Source organism: Etheostoma spectabile, chromosome 5, assembly GCF_008692095.1.
Source record: "Etheostoma spectabile isolate EspeVRDwgs_2016 chromosome 5, UIUC_Espe_1.0, whole genome shotgun sequence".
Taxonomy (NCBI): domain Eukaryota; kingdom Metazoa; phylum Chordata; class Actinopteri; order Perciformes; family Percidae; genus Etheostoma; species Etheostoma spectabile.
This window is the reverse complement of record NC_045737.1, coordinates 9,702,864-9,725,341: the sequence shown is the minus strand read 5'-3', so window position 1 is coordinate 9,725,341 and position 22,478 is coordinate 9,702,864. Positions and strand designations below refer to the sequence as shown.

Below are 22,478 nucleotides of genomic sequence, written 5' to 3'. Positions count from 1 at the left end.
ATTTCAGTTTGACTGTTAAAAAGTGTTTAGGTAATTAAAAGGTATTTATTTAAAAGCGAGCTGGCTGCTAGTTAGCTAATGCTAGCATGCTATTCCACCAAGCTTCCATGCTACATAAATAAGCCAAACAGAGTTGTCCCTCATCTGGCTATATAAACCCTGCTTTCCCCGGCCGTTCTGTTTCCTCAGAGATCCACAGCCTAAGTCCACAGTAAAGAGTAAAGATGGCAGGAGGAGGGCGGCCACAGCAGTGTTTGGTGAGCAAAAAAGGCAAATCCAACTCCGTTGTCTGGGAAAAGTTAACGTTGCTAACCCTGCGGTCCCTCTGCCTCTGCAAGTATGAGTAATGATGTTAAATAATCGTGATTTCAATATTGACCAAAATAATTGTGATTGTTATTTTTTCCATAATTGAGCAGCCCTAGGTTGTGATGGAAAATGAACCAAAACAAAAAAAAAGTACACAAGTAAATGTTGCGCTACACGCTTGCAGCTGTCATTGTGTTTATGCAAATATCAATCTACACATTTGTGAATACATGTGTGTGAATATTATCAACAAGTGTAAATTTCAATTGCAAGTACAGATTTTTTTTTTTACAAGCTCTCGTGTTTTTTTCTTTGTGTGACTTCAAATTCATATCACATGTGCAAAATTTTTTTCAAGTGCAAATTTTATTTTTACAAGTGCAAATTTTAATATACAAGTTCAGAGTTCTCACATTTTGTTCTACAAGGTGTCACGTTTTGCACCATATTCATACCTTTAGCATACATTCTACAATATTTTTTTTAAGTCTGTTTCAGGATTGAATGGTATTGTAGGATTACCCTTTATTTTATGTGATATCTAATCCAGTGGTTTAAATCAGTGCTTTGTATATACTATACAATAAAGATGTAACATAATATATGTGTTGGTCAGCTTTGGGTTTTTACTGTTGCTCTTAGTATCTCCTTGCTCCATCAGTGCCAAATCCAATTTCACACCTTTGAACATTATCCTAAACACATGCACTAGATATCCTGCCTGTTAAACCGGCTTTATGAAGCATAGCCACGAATGAGGTTACGTACTGTAAAAGCTATTTTAGATTTATTTGATGTGTGGATACTGTATGTTTTTAATGGTGTTGACTGCTTTGGTTATTTATTTTTTTAAATGCATGTGTCATATAATCACAACTGAAGGTGTTGACAGTGTGCAGTGGCACCAGCCATGAATTGAACATTTCATGAGTATAATTTCACCAGCCACTTTACATGCAGCTAAATCTCACAGGGTTTTTTTCAAGTGTTTCTTATGAAATGCTGCTTAAATGTTAAACTTTAAAGGTGTCTTTTGCTCTATGCATTAACAATGTGCTTGTGCTCAATTTTTTATTCCACTGGTACAGTGCCCGTTGAAAATATGCCTGTTTGGAAGGGCCGATTTCTTGGCCTGTGGTATTGCTGCTTGAAGCTTTCTCCAAAACCAAATTGTACCCCAAAATGATTTAAAGAAGTACCCCAAACCACCACTTAATATGCAACTCCACTGTATAGCCTACTACTGACCTACAGGGTCTTTTTCCTAAACAATATTGCATGTCGATATCACCACAGTCATGACGGAGGTCCTGTCTAGTCTTGTCATGATTATCGTTAACAAAGTTAACACATGTTCATTTCCAAAAGTGGCTTAATGGGTAACGTTGAAGTATGGATTTGATTTGCGGGGTTATTTTGCCGACGGTAATGTCATTAGTATTAGAAGTTAGCAGTAGGCTACACTTAATTAACCGGACCAAGGGTGAGTCTAATGAAAACGGTCAGCTCCGAGATAGTCTGCATTGCACGGCGCTGTGAAGAAAGCTCCTAGATTAGGTTACTTGTGTTTAGAAGCGGTGAATGTACAGCTCACAGCAACTTAATACAATAAAGTGTCAGGTTTTTGTTGTTGGCAAATGGCTTTTTATTGAGTTTCCTCTTAGCAAAATAATATTAATAACGTAGCGCCTTTTTTTTCTAACATGATTCAATAGCAACAGTTGTGACTCCTGTCAGCTATCTGCTTGTGCTCCAGTAACGTGAGTTAAAGTTTGCTCGTGATATCCGGCAACCATGTTATGATGCAGCAAAAAGGGAACCGTAGTCCAAGCTGGTAAACCTCCGCCACATTAGGCCTGAACGATTAATCACATTTGCAATAATATCGCGATATGTTAAAATGCGATTTCCTAATCGCAAAGGCTGCGATGTGGTCACGTGACTCGCAAGAGCAAATCAGTCTGCACTCCGCAGAGAAAGGATCAACTTGGCACGCTACGCCGTACCTTTAGCAGATTTCTGTGATTCAAATCATTTTAATAAAATGAAGGATTTCAAGTCCAAAACATGTAATTAATGGATACAGGCACAGAGAACTGAAGGCTCGGTTAGCAACACTTAGCTCTGATTAGCGGTTAGCTCCAGTTAGCTAGCTAACTCTGTTATATAGATATGGAGCGGAGGAAACTGCCGCGGAGAGGGTTAACAACCAGACTCTGATAAATGATATTCAGGGATTATTCACAGCCGCTTGGCCGCGTTTTTTCAACGGGTTTATTAGTACAGTTAATTCTACGGCAAGACCACCAGCAGCATGCTAATACTAACGTAACAATAGCCTCTCTGAGCAAGTGCAACTTCATTAGGGGGAGGGACTGGCTCCTTTGTGTTCGCTATATAAAATATATATATATATATCTTTTCTGCTTTTAGAGAACTACATGACACATAAAAAATTTCGGACCCTGCACAGTACCGTGAAACAGTAGCCATTTAATTTACATTGTAAATGTAAGAGAACTTGATTGAAGAAGAATTTTCAGCATGCTCGAATCCTCTCCTCAATGGAGTTTAGTTCTGTTTGTTTTTCAACAGTAGCCTATAGTGTTACAAAGAAAACAGAAGTGTTATAGCTTTGGCTATCTATTCATATTATTAATTTTCGTATAAATTCATGCATCATCTAATATTATCACCACATACAGACTGCTGCGGGTTGCACCAGCAGCTTATTGCGTGGCCCTTTAGTTTCATTTTTGAAGATCCAATGCTGTCCAAATTGCTCCAAAATCCAAACCCCAAGTTCATTGGGTACCCAGGAAACCAAGTGTGAAGTAAATTGGGTAAAAGGTACATGAGATATTTGAAATGCAGACGCAGAGACACAGACACATACTATACATAGGCTACATACACACACACACACACAGAGGTGTCCCACTTTATTAGATAGATGGCAAGGATTTGAGGTTCTACCATTGTAATGATATTCAGACAAAATATGGGTTTTAAATTATTTTTTACCAAGTCTCAACACCACCTAAGAAAACCAGGCTTAAAATTGGGCACATTCCAATGCTTTTATTATTAAAGCCCTTATCACAAAGTCATTCATCTTTTGAATTGTGGTGTCAATGTCCCTGTGGTGACAAGAGAACAAGTGCCACGTCATTGGGCAAGTAGCCAAACATTGTAATGACCTGTCACAGTGTGAAGATTGGGACTGATTGCCTGATTGTCGTCATGAGTGTGCAGATCATTTTTAGGGCGCATGTTCTCAGCCTATCAAGGACAAATGAAGTATAACCTGTTGGGATTTTCATTGGGGATATGTTTTATTTTTCTGCACAGACATTTGCATCATGGCTGTTGAACATTTTAATTTAATTTGATGCAGTGAAAGTGAATCAAATATTTGAAAGTTGACAGTATCAGATGAAGATATGGGTTCCTCTTTTCTCTTTGAGTTGGAAAGCTTGATCACAATTTTCTGCGGCTTCTTCTTCTTTACTTTCTTTCAAAGATGTTGGGTTTGTCTTATTCCTTCAAGTTCTCACTTAGGGATAATGTATGCGGAGCTCACTGCAAGTCACAGAGAAAGGTAAATCTGTTAGAGAAACTGTACACACACACACACACATACACATGACATATCCATCCACTGTAAAAGATTAAAAAAAAAAGAATAAGCAAAGTTTGTCTCTTAGATCACTTTCTAACTTATCCTCTTTCCATCCTTCCATGGCCTACAATTCCTTGAAGCAGATTATGTCTTGCTTATTGATCAACATGTCTTTCTTTTTTGAAACCAACCTACAGGAAAGGATTGATTGAGGCTAAATGTAGACGTGTGAGATCTTTTTTAAAGCATGGCCCTGTATTTGATCATGTATTGGCAGTGGCTATCATTCAGAAAGCTGAAAAGGCGGTATCCAGTGGTGCTTATATTTCAGGTTTATATTTTTCCTCTCTATTGCTTCACCAGGCCCTCTGACACCTCACCTTCACATGGGTTTTTATGGAGAGTGAGTATGATATATAGAGATCTGACTTATTTTTCGCCGGCATCTGTTTGTTGTGCTTAATATACTGCATAGGGGTAAGATGATAACATAGCCAACTTGCAACATGAATGAGCATCACTACACACTGGGTGTGCACATCTTAACTTTTAAACATTTGACTACAACAATCGACTTTATTTGTCAGGTGCAAGGCAGAAGCAGAGGTCAGACAGTTTCTCCCAGCATCCCTTCCGCCCCCGTGAACACCAACCACTTCACTTTACCAGCATACCTCTAAGTGGTTACCTGCACCTCTTCAAGCGAGAAATGACTTGCCCTTCTCAAACCTGCTGCTGCCTCACAGGAGGTGACTTTGTAGCATTGGATCTTCAGTTTGTTGTCATAGCAGGGAGAGAGAGAGAGGGAGGGAGGGAGCTCTTGTTAGCCGGCATAACTTCCACTGCTCTCATGGAGACTGGCGAGAGGGGACAGCGGGTGGGGTGGAGAGACATTGGCGGGCTTGTGGTTTTCTGCTCCGTCTCGCCATCATTTAGGCCATTGTTATGTCCTTCTCACCGTGAGGCAGCATGGTTTAAGTCACTCCAGCAAAGATCACATTGAGGCATGAAGATGTCCTACTCTTTCTGTAGCTGTTGTTAAATGTAAATGACATCTCACCAGGCCTTAAATGTCCCAAATTATTTCAGTTAGTAATAGAAATGTCCTAACAAACAAAGTAGTGTTTTTTTTGAGGAAAATGCTTACATGCATTGAAAAAAAAAATTACAATTTAATCGGTTAAATTATCATCTATTAACATGAATCAAGATAAGTTCTTCAGCCGCATCTCAGACAGTACACAGAGTTCCAAACATGTAGACTTAATTTGCTCATTCTTTTTATAGTTATTTTGTATAACAGATCAAAGTCCTGAACCAAAAAATAGCCCATATTTTGACCAAATGATCTTCCAAATTGCCACTTTGTCCACAATATCAGTTCCTATTTTTCTCAGTGGTGAAGCTCCACAAAACGCTGTTTCTTTATTTTTATAGCTCCGGGGGAAAGTTGTTCATACGCAGAAATCCACTAACTGTCTTAGATCATATGAGAGGTATTAGCTGAATTTTGTTTTAGGGCGGATTTTAAATTTGAGTTTAAAAACATGTTTTCGGGGCAGGCTTAGCTAACGGGATTAGACTGATTTAAGTACTATACTATAAGTTAGTGAAAGAAAGTTTGTTAATGGAAAAAAAAACTTTGCATTGCTTTTTCCACAGAAAGTTAACTTATTTTCCAAATAAACAGAGGCATTGGCTTAGTTGTAGTGCCTGAAGTCTGTTCTGTTATAAATCTGCGTCGTCTTTACAGACTTTACTACTGATTACATGAGTTAGGAAGTTTTACTGAAATATTGTTAACAACTTTTATTTTTAGGACTTCAACTTCTGCTCCTCTTGTCTTCTTAATGTCAAAAACTTATATAACGTTATTGGTGGCCGAGTTGGTGCAGTTGGTGGAGCAGGTGCACATATACGGAGAGGTTTATGCTTTGACGCAGAGGTCCAGGGTTTGAGTCCAACCTGTGACAATTTCTTGCATGTCTTCTCTTTCTCACCTAGCTGTCCTGTCCATCCTGATTGTGTTGCATTATTTTAAACTAACCACTCATTAAAGCTGAAAATCAGTACAGCACTATTTCATTGTTAGGTTGTACACTCAACAGTCTCTAATATATTTTACCTCACAGTGTACTTCCAAATCCTTTCAAAAGCCTCCAATTGTTTATCTTGTGAGTAAAGATTCCCTTTTGCTAGAGTACCCCAAGGTCATCATTGTATCACAGATCTAAAAAGGGCATTCAGAACTATTGTGAACACTGGTAGCCTCAAGGCTCTCCCCACTGCTGTATTACTGGGATGTAGAGCTGTGCTAAGGACAAGACCATTTCCAGACACCCTCTCAGCATTTCATTCACAATCCCACAGCCCACCCACTGCTAAGAGTCTGTGGCTAGAAAGCTGCATTTACAGGAAGAGATGAGTGTAGAGAATCCTGGGGGAAGGGTCCATAGTACACCAAACATCCAAAGAAGAGACCACAATCACACAGCGAAACTTACACCAGTGATCAAAAACTCATGGAGAGCCAGTGAGTGCTCCCTTTCTGTCTTCCAGGAGTCTCTGCAGATCAAAATGGAAAGATGGAAATGCTTGTGGGCAAGTGGTCCTGTTGTTTTACCTCTCTGCACATTTAGTCTTTCTTTCTTCAAAGCGGCCCACATTTGAGTCAATGGAAACAGAAGAGCACCTCTTTATGTGGAATAATCTGTTCAGTAAATCTGGCCTTAGGGGACTTTAAGCTTTTACTTTCGTATCTGTGGGAAGAAATGAACATTAATGTCTAAAACTAGCGATGCACCAAAATGAAAATTCTAGGTCGAAACCAAATCTGAAAATTCAGGATGCACTGGGCCAAACACCGAAACTACAAATTACTCTTTTTTTTTTTTTTAAAGCCATTTTAAAGTGTTTTTTTGGTATATTTGTATAATATTATACTTTTTAATTGATTTCATGAGTTTAACTACAAACCAATAAAGTTATCACACTTTTATTAAAATAACACCAATTTTACACAATATTAAATAGATTCATTCAGTTCTGTAACAATCAAATGTAACAGATTAATTACTCAAATAATGTAAAATTCTAAGGTAATACACTACATTATTTTCTCTGTAGTGTCACATGCTTTGGCACTATCATTTGCAAATGTCTTAGCCTTTTCAAAGACTGTGGCATCCATGGTGTTTTGTGCTGGTTGGGGTACTTTTAAGCGTTGTTGTTTTGATGTAATCTGCATATTGAATTGGATGTCGTGTTTTTAGATGTAGTATCAAACCTAATGTGGAAAAGTTCTTTGGCACCAAGAGGGGGTAAATCTTGAAATATGTGCTGAACAAACACTGCAGATCACACATTTGAAGTCCTTATCAGAAAGTAATTCCACACCTCTGACATGGTTGGCCTTTGCTGGTTAGCACCATGATAATGGCTAGATCAACTGAGAGGGAAATCTGAGCACTGAGGGCAGGGTGGAGAATATTTATATTTTATATATTTTCAGATAATATTTTCGGCTCATTTTAAATTACTAATTTGTCGCTAACATTAATGTAGCTGCAGGCACCTAATTTGGGAAGTGTGTGCTTCATGTTTCTACCAGTACACCACCTACCTTTTACAGTCAGCTGTATCTGTTGGGATGACATGTGCAGACTTTGATTCATTCTTAATGTCTCGCAAAGCTGGGAAGATTGTGGCCTTGTCAGGTGCATTGGCTTGTTATAGCAGCACTGGTGTCTGCCAGTACTTGCTATCGTCTATACATATAACAACACTTTTCATGTCTCCTTGCAGTGTGTCTCAAAGGGCCTCCATACATATATAATATTTAGGTGGGTGAGAAGATCTTGCAGTAAAACTCAGCTCACATCTGAGCCGCAACCCTATTTCGCATACACAGTTAAGAGAGGTACAAAGAAGCAGGACCAAATTTATCGTTATATGCAAATACAAGTTTTCCCCCTTTCCCTGTATGTCTTTTATACTTGGTCTTAGAGGCAGTGAGAGTTTAGGATAGTCCCATCATTTAATGGACCAAATCAATGCCATAAGCATTAGGGGTGAGTGAAAAAAATGAATACAGCATAGGATCGCAATATTCTCCATGGCAATACTGTGTCAAAACACTGACTCCAAGTATCAATCTTTTATTAGATAAATTGTACATAAGATTTTAACTTTTTGGTTCTAGAATAATACAAGAATTGCTTTTTCAGGCCACTAGATAGAGCGGTTTAGTTTTTTTTTTCTTTTTCTTGTTAGGTCAGCACGGATGACCATCAGCATGTGCGACCCCTCTTGCGAAAAAAGGTATTACATTGCAAGATATCACATAATATAGCAATATGTTCAAAATTGCAGTAACATCTTATTGTGATAATATCGTATCATGAAGCTTCTAGTGATTCCCACTCCTAATGAGCATTTGTTTTGTTTAAATCACAATAGCAGTTTTTAGAAAGTAGCTGTTGAAATAATAGACCTACGCACATAAAACAAGCACACCTACAATATAATTGGTATGGTAAAGTATACTAAAATTATATTTAAGTGTATTTTTGTATTTGTGCGTGTGTGTTGTGGTGTGTGTGTGGTGTGTGTGTGTGTGTGTGTGTGTGTGTGTGTGTGTGTGTGTGTGTGTGTGTGTGTTGTGGGGTGTTGTGTGTGTGTGTGTGTGTGTGTGTGTGTTAGATAAACGTCTTAAATAACAGAAAGTGATACACATGAAGAAAGGAAAAAAATCATTTTTTTAAAAATAGAACCATCTAAAAGTAGCACAAGGGAAGGATGTTTCATTTTCAGTTTCCGGCTGAGATATTAACATTGGCGCACCAAAGAGAGCAGACAATTGTAAACAGTGAAGTTGTGGAGTGGTAGCAAATGTTCTGTACAGTGTAGGTTTCAATATGTCCATACATAAGCGCTGCTGCTTTTCAAAACCAACGTTTAAGGATGTGGTTCATAATTGTCATAGGGTGGTGTCAGCTTTTTTTTATACAGAAAAATTAACAGAAAATAACAGAATGATTAATTTCCTCAATATGCGGTGTGTGTATGTATGTGTGTGTGTGTGTGTGTGTGTGTGTGTTAAGATAAAGAAGACCAGGTCAAAGATCTGTGTTGAACTTCAAATGTCTATTTTCTAGGGTATCTTGCTGCTCCTTTTTCCATCCCATGAGGGACAATGTTGTCTCAGACAGAGAGCATTTTGAATAACATGCCAGAGAAATAAGCTGGAAACAAGGTGTTTGGGGACACCATGTATGTGCCACTGACATCAATATTTCTATTTAGCCTTCTGTATGGAGCCTTGAGCTTGACACAAAACTGACTTTCTACCCTCAAGTTTATTGAATACAAATAGTTGCACCAGACACTATAAACCAGGATCCATCTGTACTTGGCACTGATCTAGCTAGCGTTGGCCTCATGCATGCTCTCACGCCCTCATCTGTCAGTACTCTGACCCATCATTGATAATATAAAAGTGATACATCACCTTTTCCATATGCCTTTAGTAAGCACTCAGTTCTGCAAATCCTGCCAAATAAGAACTGCTGTAGAAACAGACTTTGAGGAGATGACCTTTTTTGATTGGCAAGGTGGTGCTTTGTGAGCAAGTACAGGCATTTTATTCCCCAATGCATCTTTGCTGTTAAAACCAAACATAATGGCCCAGAATGCCTTCAGGTAGAGGGAGCTAAATAAATGGTCAGACCCGTGTCTTGAATTGCAGTCTTGTTAATCTTTTAGCGAAAGGCCAGCATTTTTTTACAAGAATATTGAATGTGCCAAATGGCTTCTGGAGAGATTTACTTAGAGACTGGATTTCTTCAGTTATGTTTGTTGAGATCAAAAGATAAAATGACAAAACCTAAGAAATGTGTACTTTGGATTCTGTGAAGAAAAAACATATAAATATAATAAATTGCTAAAAAAGCAGTGTGAATGTATTTGTTCAGTAGGTTTCTTTCCCCCCCCTTCCTGGTTCCGGTCCCTAAGCACCCATTCACCTGTTTTATCCTTCCTGTGGAGGAGTTATAGGGAATTAGCTGTTAGCAGGGCCTAATTGTGTAAGGCCCCCTCAGATGCTTGGCTTTGCTGTCACCTCCTAGCCTCTGCAGTCAAGATGGGCCTTTTGGCAGATGGCCAAAGAATAAATAGAGATGCATTTCCAAATCCCAGGTGGTGGAAAAGGCTTCTGGCTGGCACTGCAAGCTAAAGCAGAACACAAATAAATGTTCAGCTTGAATACACAGAGCGACATTATTCAGGATGGTCAGTGTGTGGCCAAATTAGTATCAGTGTTGTCCTACTACATATTTAAGAGTTCAATGTAACTGAAGGTTGATGGTCATGAGAATGTGCAGTTTGTACTGTAAATCATAACATAAAATGTTGGCTGTTACCTAGCTGGAATATCTTATATCATTAATCCACCTCTCATTTAATCATAAATATGACTCAGCGTGGAAGAAATTACACAGATGTGTGAATGGCTACTATGAGGATGATGGTGCTTTTTACCAAAGAATTCATAGAATCTCCTCCTAGAGGATAGATCAGAGAGAGGGTCAACAAGAAAAAAATTAATTCATAAAATCAGCGTGAAATTACTCTCTGTTGAAACCACTGATGTATCTTAATTTGGCAATACTGTCAATATTAAACTCTGCAGAAGTCATACAGAATCTGACCCTTATCATAACCATGTTTCTTTTAGTGGATATTATTTAAGATGTTAGGTCATTATTCAACTTTTTTTAAGATGTTAAGTTTTAAACTAAACATATTACATCATTATTATTTACTTGTCTTTATGCCATGGCTTGGGGTGTTATCTTAAATGTATGATTTTACAATATTTCATTTAAATGTGACGTACGCTCAGTCCACCACCTTGGTCCAGACTGAAATATCTTCACACAATTTGGATGGATTGCCTTTCATTGTCCCCAGAGGATGAATCCTACTGACTTTGGTGAAGTCCTTACTTTTGTTCCAGCGCCAACATGAGGTTGACATTTGTGGTTGTGATTTAAATATGTTGACTATTGGATGGATTTTTATAAAATTAGCTGAATATATCCAAGGTCAAAGAGAAGATACATTCTAATGACTATGGTGACCCTATAGTTTTTGCTGTACCGCCACATCTCTCACACTCAGCTGCACTTTTTGTTAGTGCCATGTGAGCATGCTCAACTTAAATGGTGAACATATATAGATGCCAGTGCTGCACTTAGGTTTGGTTTTCATACTTAAATGTTTCTACAACCCTGTTTTGCTACTTAAATGTAACTAAGGTTGTCAGTAAATTGTGTTAAAATGTTATATACTCAAATATTATGGTTTTATGTTCACACATCCGTGCTTCCTCTTTGACTGCCAACTCCCACCACTTTGTTCATGCATATTATACCATTTGTCTCTTAAACATTCTAGTAGTCGTACCTCGATAATGTTGAAAAGCTATGGATCACACTTGGTTTTGCCGAGGTTGATCAGCATTCCCCGCACACACCTGCTGTGGAGACTCCATCGGTAAGCTTAAAATGACACTTAAGGCTTTCCTTCGAGTGTCATTCTGCCTTTAAGCTGAGGACTCCTTACATTCTGTACAAACCAGATTCAGCATAGCGCCCCCCCCCCCGGTCTGCATGTCTTCAGTATGATGAGTGTTTTGCTTCCCAGATACTCATACCTTTTCAAGGGCTTCTGGAGTGCGGCTGTGAATAACTTCTCATGAGACTAATCCCACTTCAAAAAACCGTGTCTTCCAACACTATTCTTAGTCCTGAAGTCACAGCTTCATGCATCATCATATCCCTTGAAACATACAGCATGTGAAAACTAACCTGCATGTGAGATGGAATTTTTAGACAGTTCTGTGTAGAAGATCAATAAAGTCTATACTTATGCTAAGGCTCAGACATAGCACTGTGAAAACACATTTTAAAATTATAACATATGTACTATTTTAAAATAATAATATATTTTAAAGATAATAAGTTGATTTAAAATCTCTCTTACAACTGGTTGTGGGATTTTATCAGACCCCAAATAGGAATCCTGTCTTATGTGGTCACTTCAGTGGCATGAGCAAAATGGGTAGATTGACAGGGTAGATTGACAGTGGAGACAGGCACTTCCATGTTTCATCTTCTATCTCTGACTTAACTTGGATAGACAGGTCTTGTCCTGGCCTTGTGTAGTGTGGACTTGACACATTTCACTGCACCAGGACCTGTCAAACAAAACATCCAAGGCTGATCACCCATATACGAAGATGCAGCTCTGAGGACAAATCAGCACTTCTTGACGTACAGTAGATTTATAGAACTATCCAAACTGGAATTCACTTAGGCAGACATGTTTCTATTCAACATAGATACTGTACGCATGTGTATCGTACAGTATATGCTTAAGCTTGAGTTGAATCATTAAAAAATGAATGAGAAGCACACACAACTGGAGAGAGGAGATTAGGGATGATGTGATGACATGCGGATGGAAAAACATTGCATGTATTCAACTTACTGGTAATAAATCCCTCACTCTGAGCGTACAACCTATTGAAGTGTCTTGAATTTCCGAATAGGTTCTGTGACAACAAAAGTCCAAAACTGAGCGGGGAAAAGTATTATTCCCAAAGAAAATAAGCATGAGGATTGCATCACAGGATAGATAAGCACACTGATGACAGGGAAATACAGGACAGCCCAAAATGCTGTTTTTTTTATTAAAGCTGCATGTCTTACTATTCAATTATTATTAATATGATGTGTTCATATTGTTCCCATGATGTAGTACAGTGTCATGTGTATAACATATGTACAAAACATTTAATCATATGCAATGTCCTGCTGCCATAGATGTGTGTGGGTGGTATGCACAGTATGCATGAGACTAGTTTTGTATATTATGTCCTTATAATATGAACTATATATACATACACATTATTCAAAATTATCTTATCCTTAGACATGAGATACTCATACACTTTTATTCTCATAACTTCCCTAATAAAGTGCTCTGTCACAGTGCTTGTAAGCTAATGATATAGCTACATTCTCCCTGGGCAGACTAGCAACCTAATGTTAACGATTGGCTGTGTGATTTTCATTCCCCCCCTGATCAATTAATTATATTGATTGTGTCCATGGATTGTAGTCTTTTTTCAAATCTAACTTCTGCAGGATACCGCCATGAATCACAGGGCATCAGCCTGTCCCAGGGGAAACCCTGTTCACTATAAAAAAAAAGACATAGGATGATTACTTCCAAGGGAGTATGAGTGTTCAAGGTCAGGGGTTAATTATGTGGCAGGCGTAAACAACCGGTTGTCCACTTCAATTCTGTCGATCACTGACCGTATAGGTCAAGCCACTATTCCTTGCCTAGATAGTTAGGTCAAGAGGACCAGCTTGCTTACCAAACATGTGAGGGTTCACTGGCTCCGTGACATAAAAACAGATGAGATACGATGAAATCTCCCCAGGGAAAACTCAGTGATAAACTGAGACCAGATGGAGAAATGTAACATGATGAGACATCTCCACATGAAAGCAAAGTTTTGACTAACCTCCAATTGTGTGGCTTACAGGAAAAAAGAATGCTTTACCCAGATTTACCCTACATCTGACTGTAATTTAGTGAGGGAAGTGGGTGAGATTCCTTGGCAATACTGCTGGGACATTACCTTTCATTCTGCTAATTAAGATTGGGGGCTTTACAAGTAATAGAGGATTACAAGCTATTAGCAAGCATTTATTCCAATCATTTGTATGATTTATGTTGTTGTTTGGGGCCAGTTTAGGCTTTCTGATGCTACTGCATATATTCAAATCCAGCTAAAATGAAAGTATATTTTAATATAGATCACCTCTGTAAATTAAATTTCCTCAGTATTAAGGAAAACTAGTACTATAGATGGAGAACATGTATGTAGCCATGTATGTTTTCTTTCTTTTAAAAATTGTATTAAAAACACATTGCATGTGTTTTCTGAACACAAAAATTATCTATTTTCTAGCTTTGGTAACACGTATTACTGTGAAAATTATTTACACTAAAACAATTACAAAAGGTCAAATGCACTTTCTATGGAATTTCTATGGAATCTTTTGTGCCGCATTTTAATGACATGTTCATGTCAGCTCTGCAAGATTTGACACAATAACTTTACTGTTGACTGAACTGGAAAGCAAATTCAGGCTGTGTGTTTGTGTGGTTGTAGCAAGTGCTGGCGCTGCAGAGAGGACACAGGTGAACCCCCTCCCAAAGCTCGTCTGTTCCTGCTCTCTGGACACACTTCAGCCAATTTAGCGCTCACAGCCAGTGCTAGTTCCTGACACATAGCACTATTCATTGCTCTCATTATTGTCCAACTGAGACACTTTTTAGAGAGCAATGAAGGGGCAAAGCCAGTGAGGGAGATGTTCCAGTGGACCGATGAGAGCACGGCGAGAGCCTGAAACCAGAAACCGAGCAAAATTATTCTGGGATTCATTGCCTTGGTTTCCAGAGGCGGTGTCTGTTTTTAAGGATGACAATGCTTATGTTAATGATGATAACATACAGGGTATTCATTATTTTTTCAAACTTGATTCATATGTCGCAAGAAACAACCAATGAACTTACAAAATCCACAGGGAAGTACAATATATTCATTAATGAATAAATAAATTCTACGGGGGTTGACAAAATAAAATATGCACCTGCACAATACAATGCTATTCACCATATTAGCCCTTCAAAAAAATACAATAGTAACCTACTATTATCAGTTGTCTGCTGCTAGTGGCGCTGTATTGTAGGCCAATTAATTTTATCCACCACAGTAAGTGCATTGGGTGGACATAACAACATGAAAACGACAAAATGAACATGATGTAATAACCCTAAAACCAGTCCTGCCACAGTTTCAACAAAAAGTAAGCATTATAGGTTCCACTAAAGTAGTATCATTGGAGGGCCGGTGTGTTGTAGTATATTACATTGTATGCCTTGTAGTTTTATTGTTTCCATCGACTTTAGAAATCTTAACTCAGTCTGGCTTGTTAAATTGTTACAACCAAGATAGCACCATTCCCATTTAACTGAAGACATCCATTGTAAAATGTTGTTTTAACATAAGGCTTTTTTAAACTTTTTAATTGCAGAATGGTAGACTTTGGCTATTATTAGATGCATGCCTATAACTGTGTTAAGAGTTGTATAAACACAGTTTATTTACATGCCCACTGGACTAGCACATCTTCATTTCTGTACATGATGTTCACCATCTCCTCTCTTTCTGTCATAGTTTCTGTCTCCAATTCTCTCCATGCTTCTCATCACCTCTCTTCTCTAGTTTTATCAGGTGAATTAACTGTATTCCTTGAAGTAATCCCTTTTCTCTCACCTGATTTACTGGCAATAGACCGCTTTTAAGTCTCACTTTCCCTGTGTCGATCTCTCAGAGGCTAATGGCCTCTCATAAAAGGAAAGCCAACCGTAAGATGGGCTGGCTATGTTTTCCTCTCTCTGTGGTATGTTGTGCTCCAGGCTATGTACGATAAGTGGTTTGCCCATTTGGCTCACCTTTGTATTTGAACCTACAGTACTGGTGGCAACAAAGTGGGATATGAACTTAAAGGATAACAACAGCATCACTTATCTAAGTGGTTTGATTGCAGTGGATTGTGCTCTGTGCAGAATGAGCTGAGGATTGTTCATGTTTTTTTGCTATTGTACATTTCTGCCCTGCAATTGACTGGCAACCTGTATCCCGCTCTCGCCCACCAGCGCCCTTCAAGGATAAGTGGGTATAGCTAATGGATGGATGGATGTACATTTGTGTTTCTAATATATACATTTTTGGCTCCATAAACATGTCTATCACGCCGTTGCTGAGTCCATCACTGAGTCTGTCCCTAAGGGATGAAGTTACACCATTGATCAAAGTGAGTGAGGACATTGTTTGAGTTGGAGCTTTCCTATTGGCCGTTGCTGTTTCAAAATGTAATTGGTGCGCATAGTCAGCTGTCTTTGCCTCCGCTGTCACGATCAATCAGCTGATTAATTTCCTCAATATGCGGTGTGTGTGTGTGTGTGTGTGTGTGTGTGTGTGTGTGTGTGTGTGTGTGTGTGTGTGTGTGTGTGTGTGTGTGTGTGTGTGTGTGTGTGTGTGTGTGTGTGTGTGTGTGTGTGTGTGTGTGTGTTAGATAAACTACTTAAATAACAGAAAGGGGAACACATGAAGAAAGGAAAAATCTTTTTTTTAAATAGAACCATCTGAAGTAGCACAAGGAAAGGATGTTTCATTTTCAGTTTCCGGCTGAGATATTAACATTGGCGCACCAAAGAGAGCAGACAATTGTAAACAGTGAAGTTGTGGGGTGGTACCAACATTTAAGGATGTAGTTCATAATTGTCATAGGGTGCAACCTAGGTCTGTTTTTTTTGTTTTTTTTAACAGAAAATAACAGGATTTTATTATTGAATTTATTTCATTAAAGCATGTAATTATTTGTCTTAAACGTATCCTAACCATGTCACGTGATATGTTAAGTACACAACAAACAATATTACTGGGACCACTACAGATGAACCTTTAATATCCAGGAGTTATATCAAATTATAGACAACCCTGTAAGAAATTGGCCACAATTAATCTTATTGACCATGCATGGTCCAGCCACATACTAGGTTTAACCTAGTCTTGCTTCTTGGTTTATTCCTCCTTTGACATGTGAGGTAATAGCCTTTATAAAGGGTATACGCTTTACACATATTAATACTTATGAGCTTGCTCAGCTAAACTTTCCAGCATAGTTTTTGTCATTTATGTTATGATGTTCACATTAATGCTACTGCATTTATTCAAAGATGGATCTGCATTCAGTTAATGCATTGGATGCATTGTATCTCAATGCTCACAAGTGGCAATAAAATCACATTTCCATTTGAGTGTTCCACTAAGGCAGTTAGTAGACCAAATATCCCTTGTACAAATTACTCTGCGATGAAATGCATGAATGATGTTTCATATGGCCACACTGTACCCTTGTTTACTGACTGTAGTTTTATTGTTGTTATCATATTTCCTACTGTCTGTTAGTGGTTATTGAGGACTGAGAAGCTGAATTGTTTAATGACGATTGGCCATTTTTGTCCTCTATATGGCCGGCTCTAGTGTTTTTTTTTCCAGGTTAACAGTTCTCAACAGGATTGTGTTGCTCCTCGAACTGAAATAAATTACAACATACCCCCCCAGATTGCAGTGACCTCCCATTATCAACATGTTTCCTTCTGACAAGTGCTTGTTCATCTCTATGCTAATAGCGTGTTGTCATTACGAGGCTAGTTTCTTGTATTAGTAATGTCATGCTGGCTGTTTTTTTGGATATGTAATCATATCAGATTGTCCCGCACTACCTCATCAAAGCACAGTTTCAGCCAAGGCGGGAGCAGAAGAAAGATCACTAGTATTCATGAGGAAATCGATTCATGGAAATTTATATATAATATATATATATAATATATATATATACTGTACATCAACATGATTCTGAATCATTATTTTGAAACATGATATGTTCAGCAATTAGCTATGGAGAAGTACAATGACATTGGATTACTTTACATTTTGCATCTGATTATAGCATTCCGTTACAATCATCCAACACACCCCACATGCACCCCATTAATGGCAGACCTCGAGTCTTTGCGTGGTTAGCTCTCTTATTTACATACACTAATAAATAATGATAAATACCTGATCTTTAACATTTTTCAACCAAATTTCAATAACAGATCAGAATGTTGAGGCAATATTTTTCTGCGCTGTTGGCTTAAGTTTTAAGCCTCAGTCTTTATGTGTACATTGCATCTCTCCAGTTGTCTCATAAAGCTTGAGTCTTAATAATTCAAACCACATTGAATCAACTGCATCTTCCCCAGCGGACGGTAGACCATGTAGATCCAACCCTGATGCAATTTTTGGGAAACAACTGCACATTGGAACTTTAATGGCTTTATGAAAAAGCTTTGAAAATGTCTTGTAAAACAGACACTGAAAAACAGCCACACAGACTTACACAACTAGACAAATAGACAATCGCAAACAGTTTTTGTAATGGCAAAGTGCAAAGATTAGTGCCATGTGTATGAATCTTCACAGTTTGACACGTTAAATATTTGGGTAAACATATTTACTTTTCTGTCTTATACTTTTCACATCCCAACACAATTAAAGATGAGTAGCCTTTTGAGATTGATCAATCTACTTTGCGGCCAGCATATTTGTGTGTTAAGTGTGTCAGTCTCTCTTTCTAGAGTAGAGTTTTGAGTGCCAACTGTGAAAATCAACTATTTTGTTGTGCTCTGTATAGCCACAAAACAACAGGCTGTCTACTAAAACAATTTTCTCCCCAAAATGAAGTGCTAAAAAATATGTAAGTGGAGTTCACATTTGGAGGATCTGTTTTTCTGTTTATTTCATGTGCAGTACATTTGATGTGTCACCTGCATTTCACTAAATTGCCTGTATAGCAGAGGATTAAGAAAAACCGGGCTTCTCTAGCATCAGCTGTATCTGAAGCAGAATGTTGATATTAAAAGAAACAGCAGGCCTTGTCTTGAGGGTGCTGACTGTGTGCTCACTATGAAACAAATTTAATAAAAACACAGTGTTAGATGGTATTCATGATTACATATAAAGTATTCATAGAGAGAATTGTACACGTCCACAAAAGAAACTCCCTTTGCATTCCAGACAAATAAAAACAAAATAGATATGTGTTCAAGTCAATCTTCACAACTTTTGTTATCATCTTGTCATCGTCTGGGAAAGGTTTTACAGCTAAATTTCATCAAACATCTTGTCCACCCAATGCAGTTATCTAGTGGGTCCCTGGTGGATTTTTTTGGTGAATCACAAAACACATGTTATTGCTCTCTCTCTATCTTGCTCTCCCTCTCTGTGTGCCTCTCTTCCTCACTTTTATTTACTCTACTTTTTATTCCGCTTTGCAGCAGATTTAAAATGCATCTGCCGCCAGTCACAGTACCTTAGTGACCATAATGTTTGAAGACCATGACTGACAGGACATTCACAGAAAAGAATACATGTTTTGAGATAATACAAATGTGCCCAAGTGATTATTTTAGATATTATAGATAACATCTCAGAAAATCAAGCACCGTGAAATTCTTACTTTAATCATGTTTCACTTTCTTAAGCTTTCCAAATCCCAAGCGTAGTTACATATTTATGGAGCCAAAATGTACCTATAAGTCACACACTCATGGCATGTTTTAAAGGATTAAAAGTTTTGTAGCAGCCATGGGCAAATTTGGAAATCATTAGAAATGTGTTCAAAATTGTTCAAAAGTTTACCTCCTTCCCTCCCTTCCCTTGTAAACTATCCCTCTAATCCCATTTCCCCTTAATTGTATGTATAATAGAACGGAGTGCAAATGGTGTGATGAGAGAGGTATCGGGTCTGTCACCTTCTGTAATTGGTTAGATGAATCAATCAGAGAAGAGCTATTCCAAAGAACAATTACAGAGCAAATATGCCCAGACAATAGATAGTAATTTTGTGACAGTTTAGCATATTGACAGTCTCTTCTGCTCTTTTATTTTTCTGTGATACTTTAATGAAGAGACTGTTTTTTTTTCCCAAGCCTATTGCAAAATCACTGCCAGTAGTGCAGAAGTATAGCTTTGTAGAATTGATCAAGAACGGCACCCTGAAAAGTATGATCATTAATTATACTACAAAGCATGTGCACTAGGTTAATTGTCCTTAACATTTCAAAACTTTCTGTGTTATAGCATTAATGGTCTCTCGAGGAGCTATTTGATTTATTACATTCAAGAAACCAGAGCTTCTATGGGCAGACAGAATCAAGTAACCCAAAGAGAAATTCAATATATGCTTCCTATGCATTCTAATGAGGACGAAGTCTTTTTAATTGCCTACAAGTCTGCTTCAATTTAATGAATGCACCTTTTTTTTGTTTTGTGGCTCTTCTAGATATTAACGAATGTGAAAGGGACCCATGCAAGAACGGGGGCATTTGCACAGATCTGGTTGCCAACTATTCCTGCGAATGCCCAGGGGAGTACATGGGGCGGAACTGTCAATACAGTAAGTGCTCATGTTTCTTAGTTATGTTTTTCTTTTAACTCTTTTACAATTTTTCAGTTATTCTTTACAGCACACACACCAGATGGTTTGCTGGTTATTCCCAGAAAGACCATCTAAACATTCTTCAGTGCATAGTGTGACGACCTTTAATGACAACTTTACACAATTCTGTTAATTCTTGAGGGCATTTATTTGGTTTTGAGTGTGTTTTGTAATATTCATTTTTTTTTTTTGGTTTACATGCAGCTCTCAATTGATCTTATCCTGTTCACAGTAGTTCATCAGTTATTAAGATGTTTTAAAGCTTTAGCTTTAGCTTCATAATGTTTTAATATTAATAAGCGTTTGTTACATTGAAGCTAGGGCTGCACGATTATGGCCAAAATGATAATCGCGATTATTTTGATCAAAATTTTGATCGCGATTATTCTCACGATTATTTGTTGATTTTAACCAAAACAAATTTTATTGTCACATAGGCTATTTATAACAGCGAGAGGGAGTGTGATGGACGCTACTCACAGAGAGACGGCTGATCATTATGAACAGGTCCAGCACGGGTCGAACGGCGGATACACACGTCGTGTGTATTAAACGTCTGTATCTTCACTGCGCTGCATTTTTATGAACTATGATGTTCTGGCCATGGGTCACATCTCTGGTCCAGGTCCAGGTCCCGGTCTCGGTCCAGCAGCTCCGTCTCCCACGCTGTTACTCTACCAACTGAAGTTAGCTGCATTCAATAACTTCTTCTGTGTTCTTCACCGTAGCGGCCGCAATAACAGAGTTACCCGCGGAAACACTGGTACAAATACAGGTTTGCCCCCTCATACTTAACAATATACAGCTGTGTTAATGAAAAATTAAAACTGTAGACAAATATCAGAAGTGTGGACTGGCGGCCGCTGTGTGGCGGGGCGCGGAGAGTAAGAGGAGAGAGAGTAGGACGAGAGAGCGTAGAAAGATCCAACACAGGCACGGCTTTACAGACGAAATGGGTCACGTAACGCAAAATTAAACCATATCCATATAAACAGCATTGCAGCGGATGCGAGGACATTAGCACCGGTGCGTCCTAGAGGAGCTAACAGACGCTACTAGCTAACAGCTAACAGACGCTACTAGCCCAGACTAGCACCGGTCACTGCTGTTGTCTGAAAAACAACAAATGGGACAAAGTGTTGCGTTTACTGGTAAACTGGTAAACCTTGAGACTGACGTATTACCGACTGCTATCTGTTGAGTTTTCCTCACGCTACTCTGTCCTCTGTGACTGTCTACATCTAGAAACTTAGCTGCACGGGGTGCAGTGAACTACTCTGACTGGCTCATGAGCAGACGGCTTTATGGAGCGGGAGATTGGCTTTGCAAAAAACCCGGAGCGTTCTATGAAATGATGCTTTATAAAAAATAATCGCTCGATCACGCAAATTTGATCGTGGGAAGTCCAAATCGTGATCGCGATTAAAATTTGATTAATTGTGCAGCCATAATTGAAGCTATTGCAAAATGAGTTCATCTCCACACAACTCTCTCTGTATTTTCAGTATGGCTAGGTTCAGAAGATTGTGTTGTCTGGCGACATTTGCGTGCAGAAACTGAGTGAGAATTTAACTCAGTTAAATGTGTTTCAGTGAAATTAAGGCACAAAAAATCAAAGTAGGTGTTTGCAACATCTGACATGGAAATAAAAGTCACACTGGAAGACCTAGGTTTGTCTGTATGTTAACACATGTTTAAAATTGTTGTTGGTGTTAATTTTATATCCATATTCTGTGTCACACCACTTTGGGGGGCGGGAAAGGGTGAGGAAAGGCTGAAAGAGTGTCTGTTAAATAATTCTCTCCTACTAAAAATACATACAGTGTGGGGTACAAGTTGATCTTTTGATACTGGACAGGATGAATTTCAGGGAAAGTACACACATAAACTGAAATTCCACCATGTATAATTTGGGATATGGCTAGCGCAGCATGCTAATTTGGTATTTCTTTGAAACTTGAATATTTAAGGTCTTCACATTCCACGCAGTGTTCATGTTTTCTGGAGTAAAGGCATAATAAGTACATGTATATATGCAATATATACATAGCACTTGTATTTACAGGTCATTAACATCATAACAGTAAATCAACATTTCTCCTTATATAAGTTAATAAAAACACCAATAGCTAGAAAAACTGCTCTTTTTCTGCTTCCTCAGACAAACACATTAAACCCTCAAGCATAGTAATAATACTGTACATTTCAATGCTGAGAAGTTACAACCACTTTTTGCTTGCATGCCATCATTTGATTTGCCCAGTGGCTGTATAGAATGAGAGAGAGCTTCCGTCTTATCACATCTAGCTTTCGTTTTGCAAGACGCCAGAGAGCTTAAAGTGGTCTCTTGTGTT

At 38.3% G+C, this 22,478-nt stretch overlaps 1 protein-coding gene across 1 annotated transcript in view; it reads left to right on the top strand.

Moving 5' to 3' along the window:
- Positions 1-22,478, top strand: part of LOC116689499 (EGF-like repeat and discoidin I-like domain-containing protein 3) — a 123,100-nt gene that overhangs the window by 45,322 nt on the left and 55,300 nt on the right. Inside the window, 1 exon segment of the mRNA XM_032516054.1 lies at positions 19,969-20,082. Within this exon segment, the coding sequence (XP_032371945.1) occupies positions 19,969-20,082 (114 nt within the window).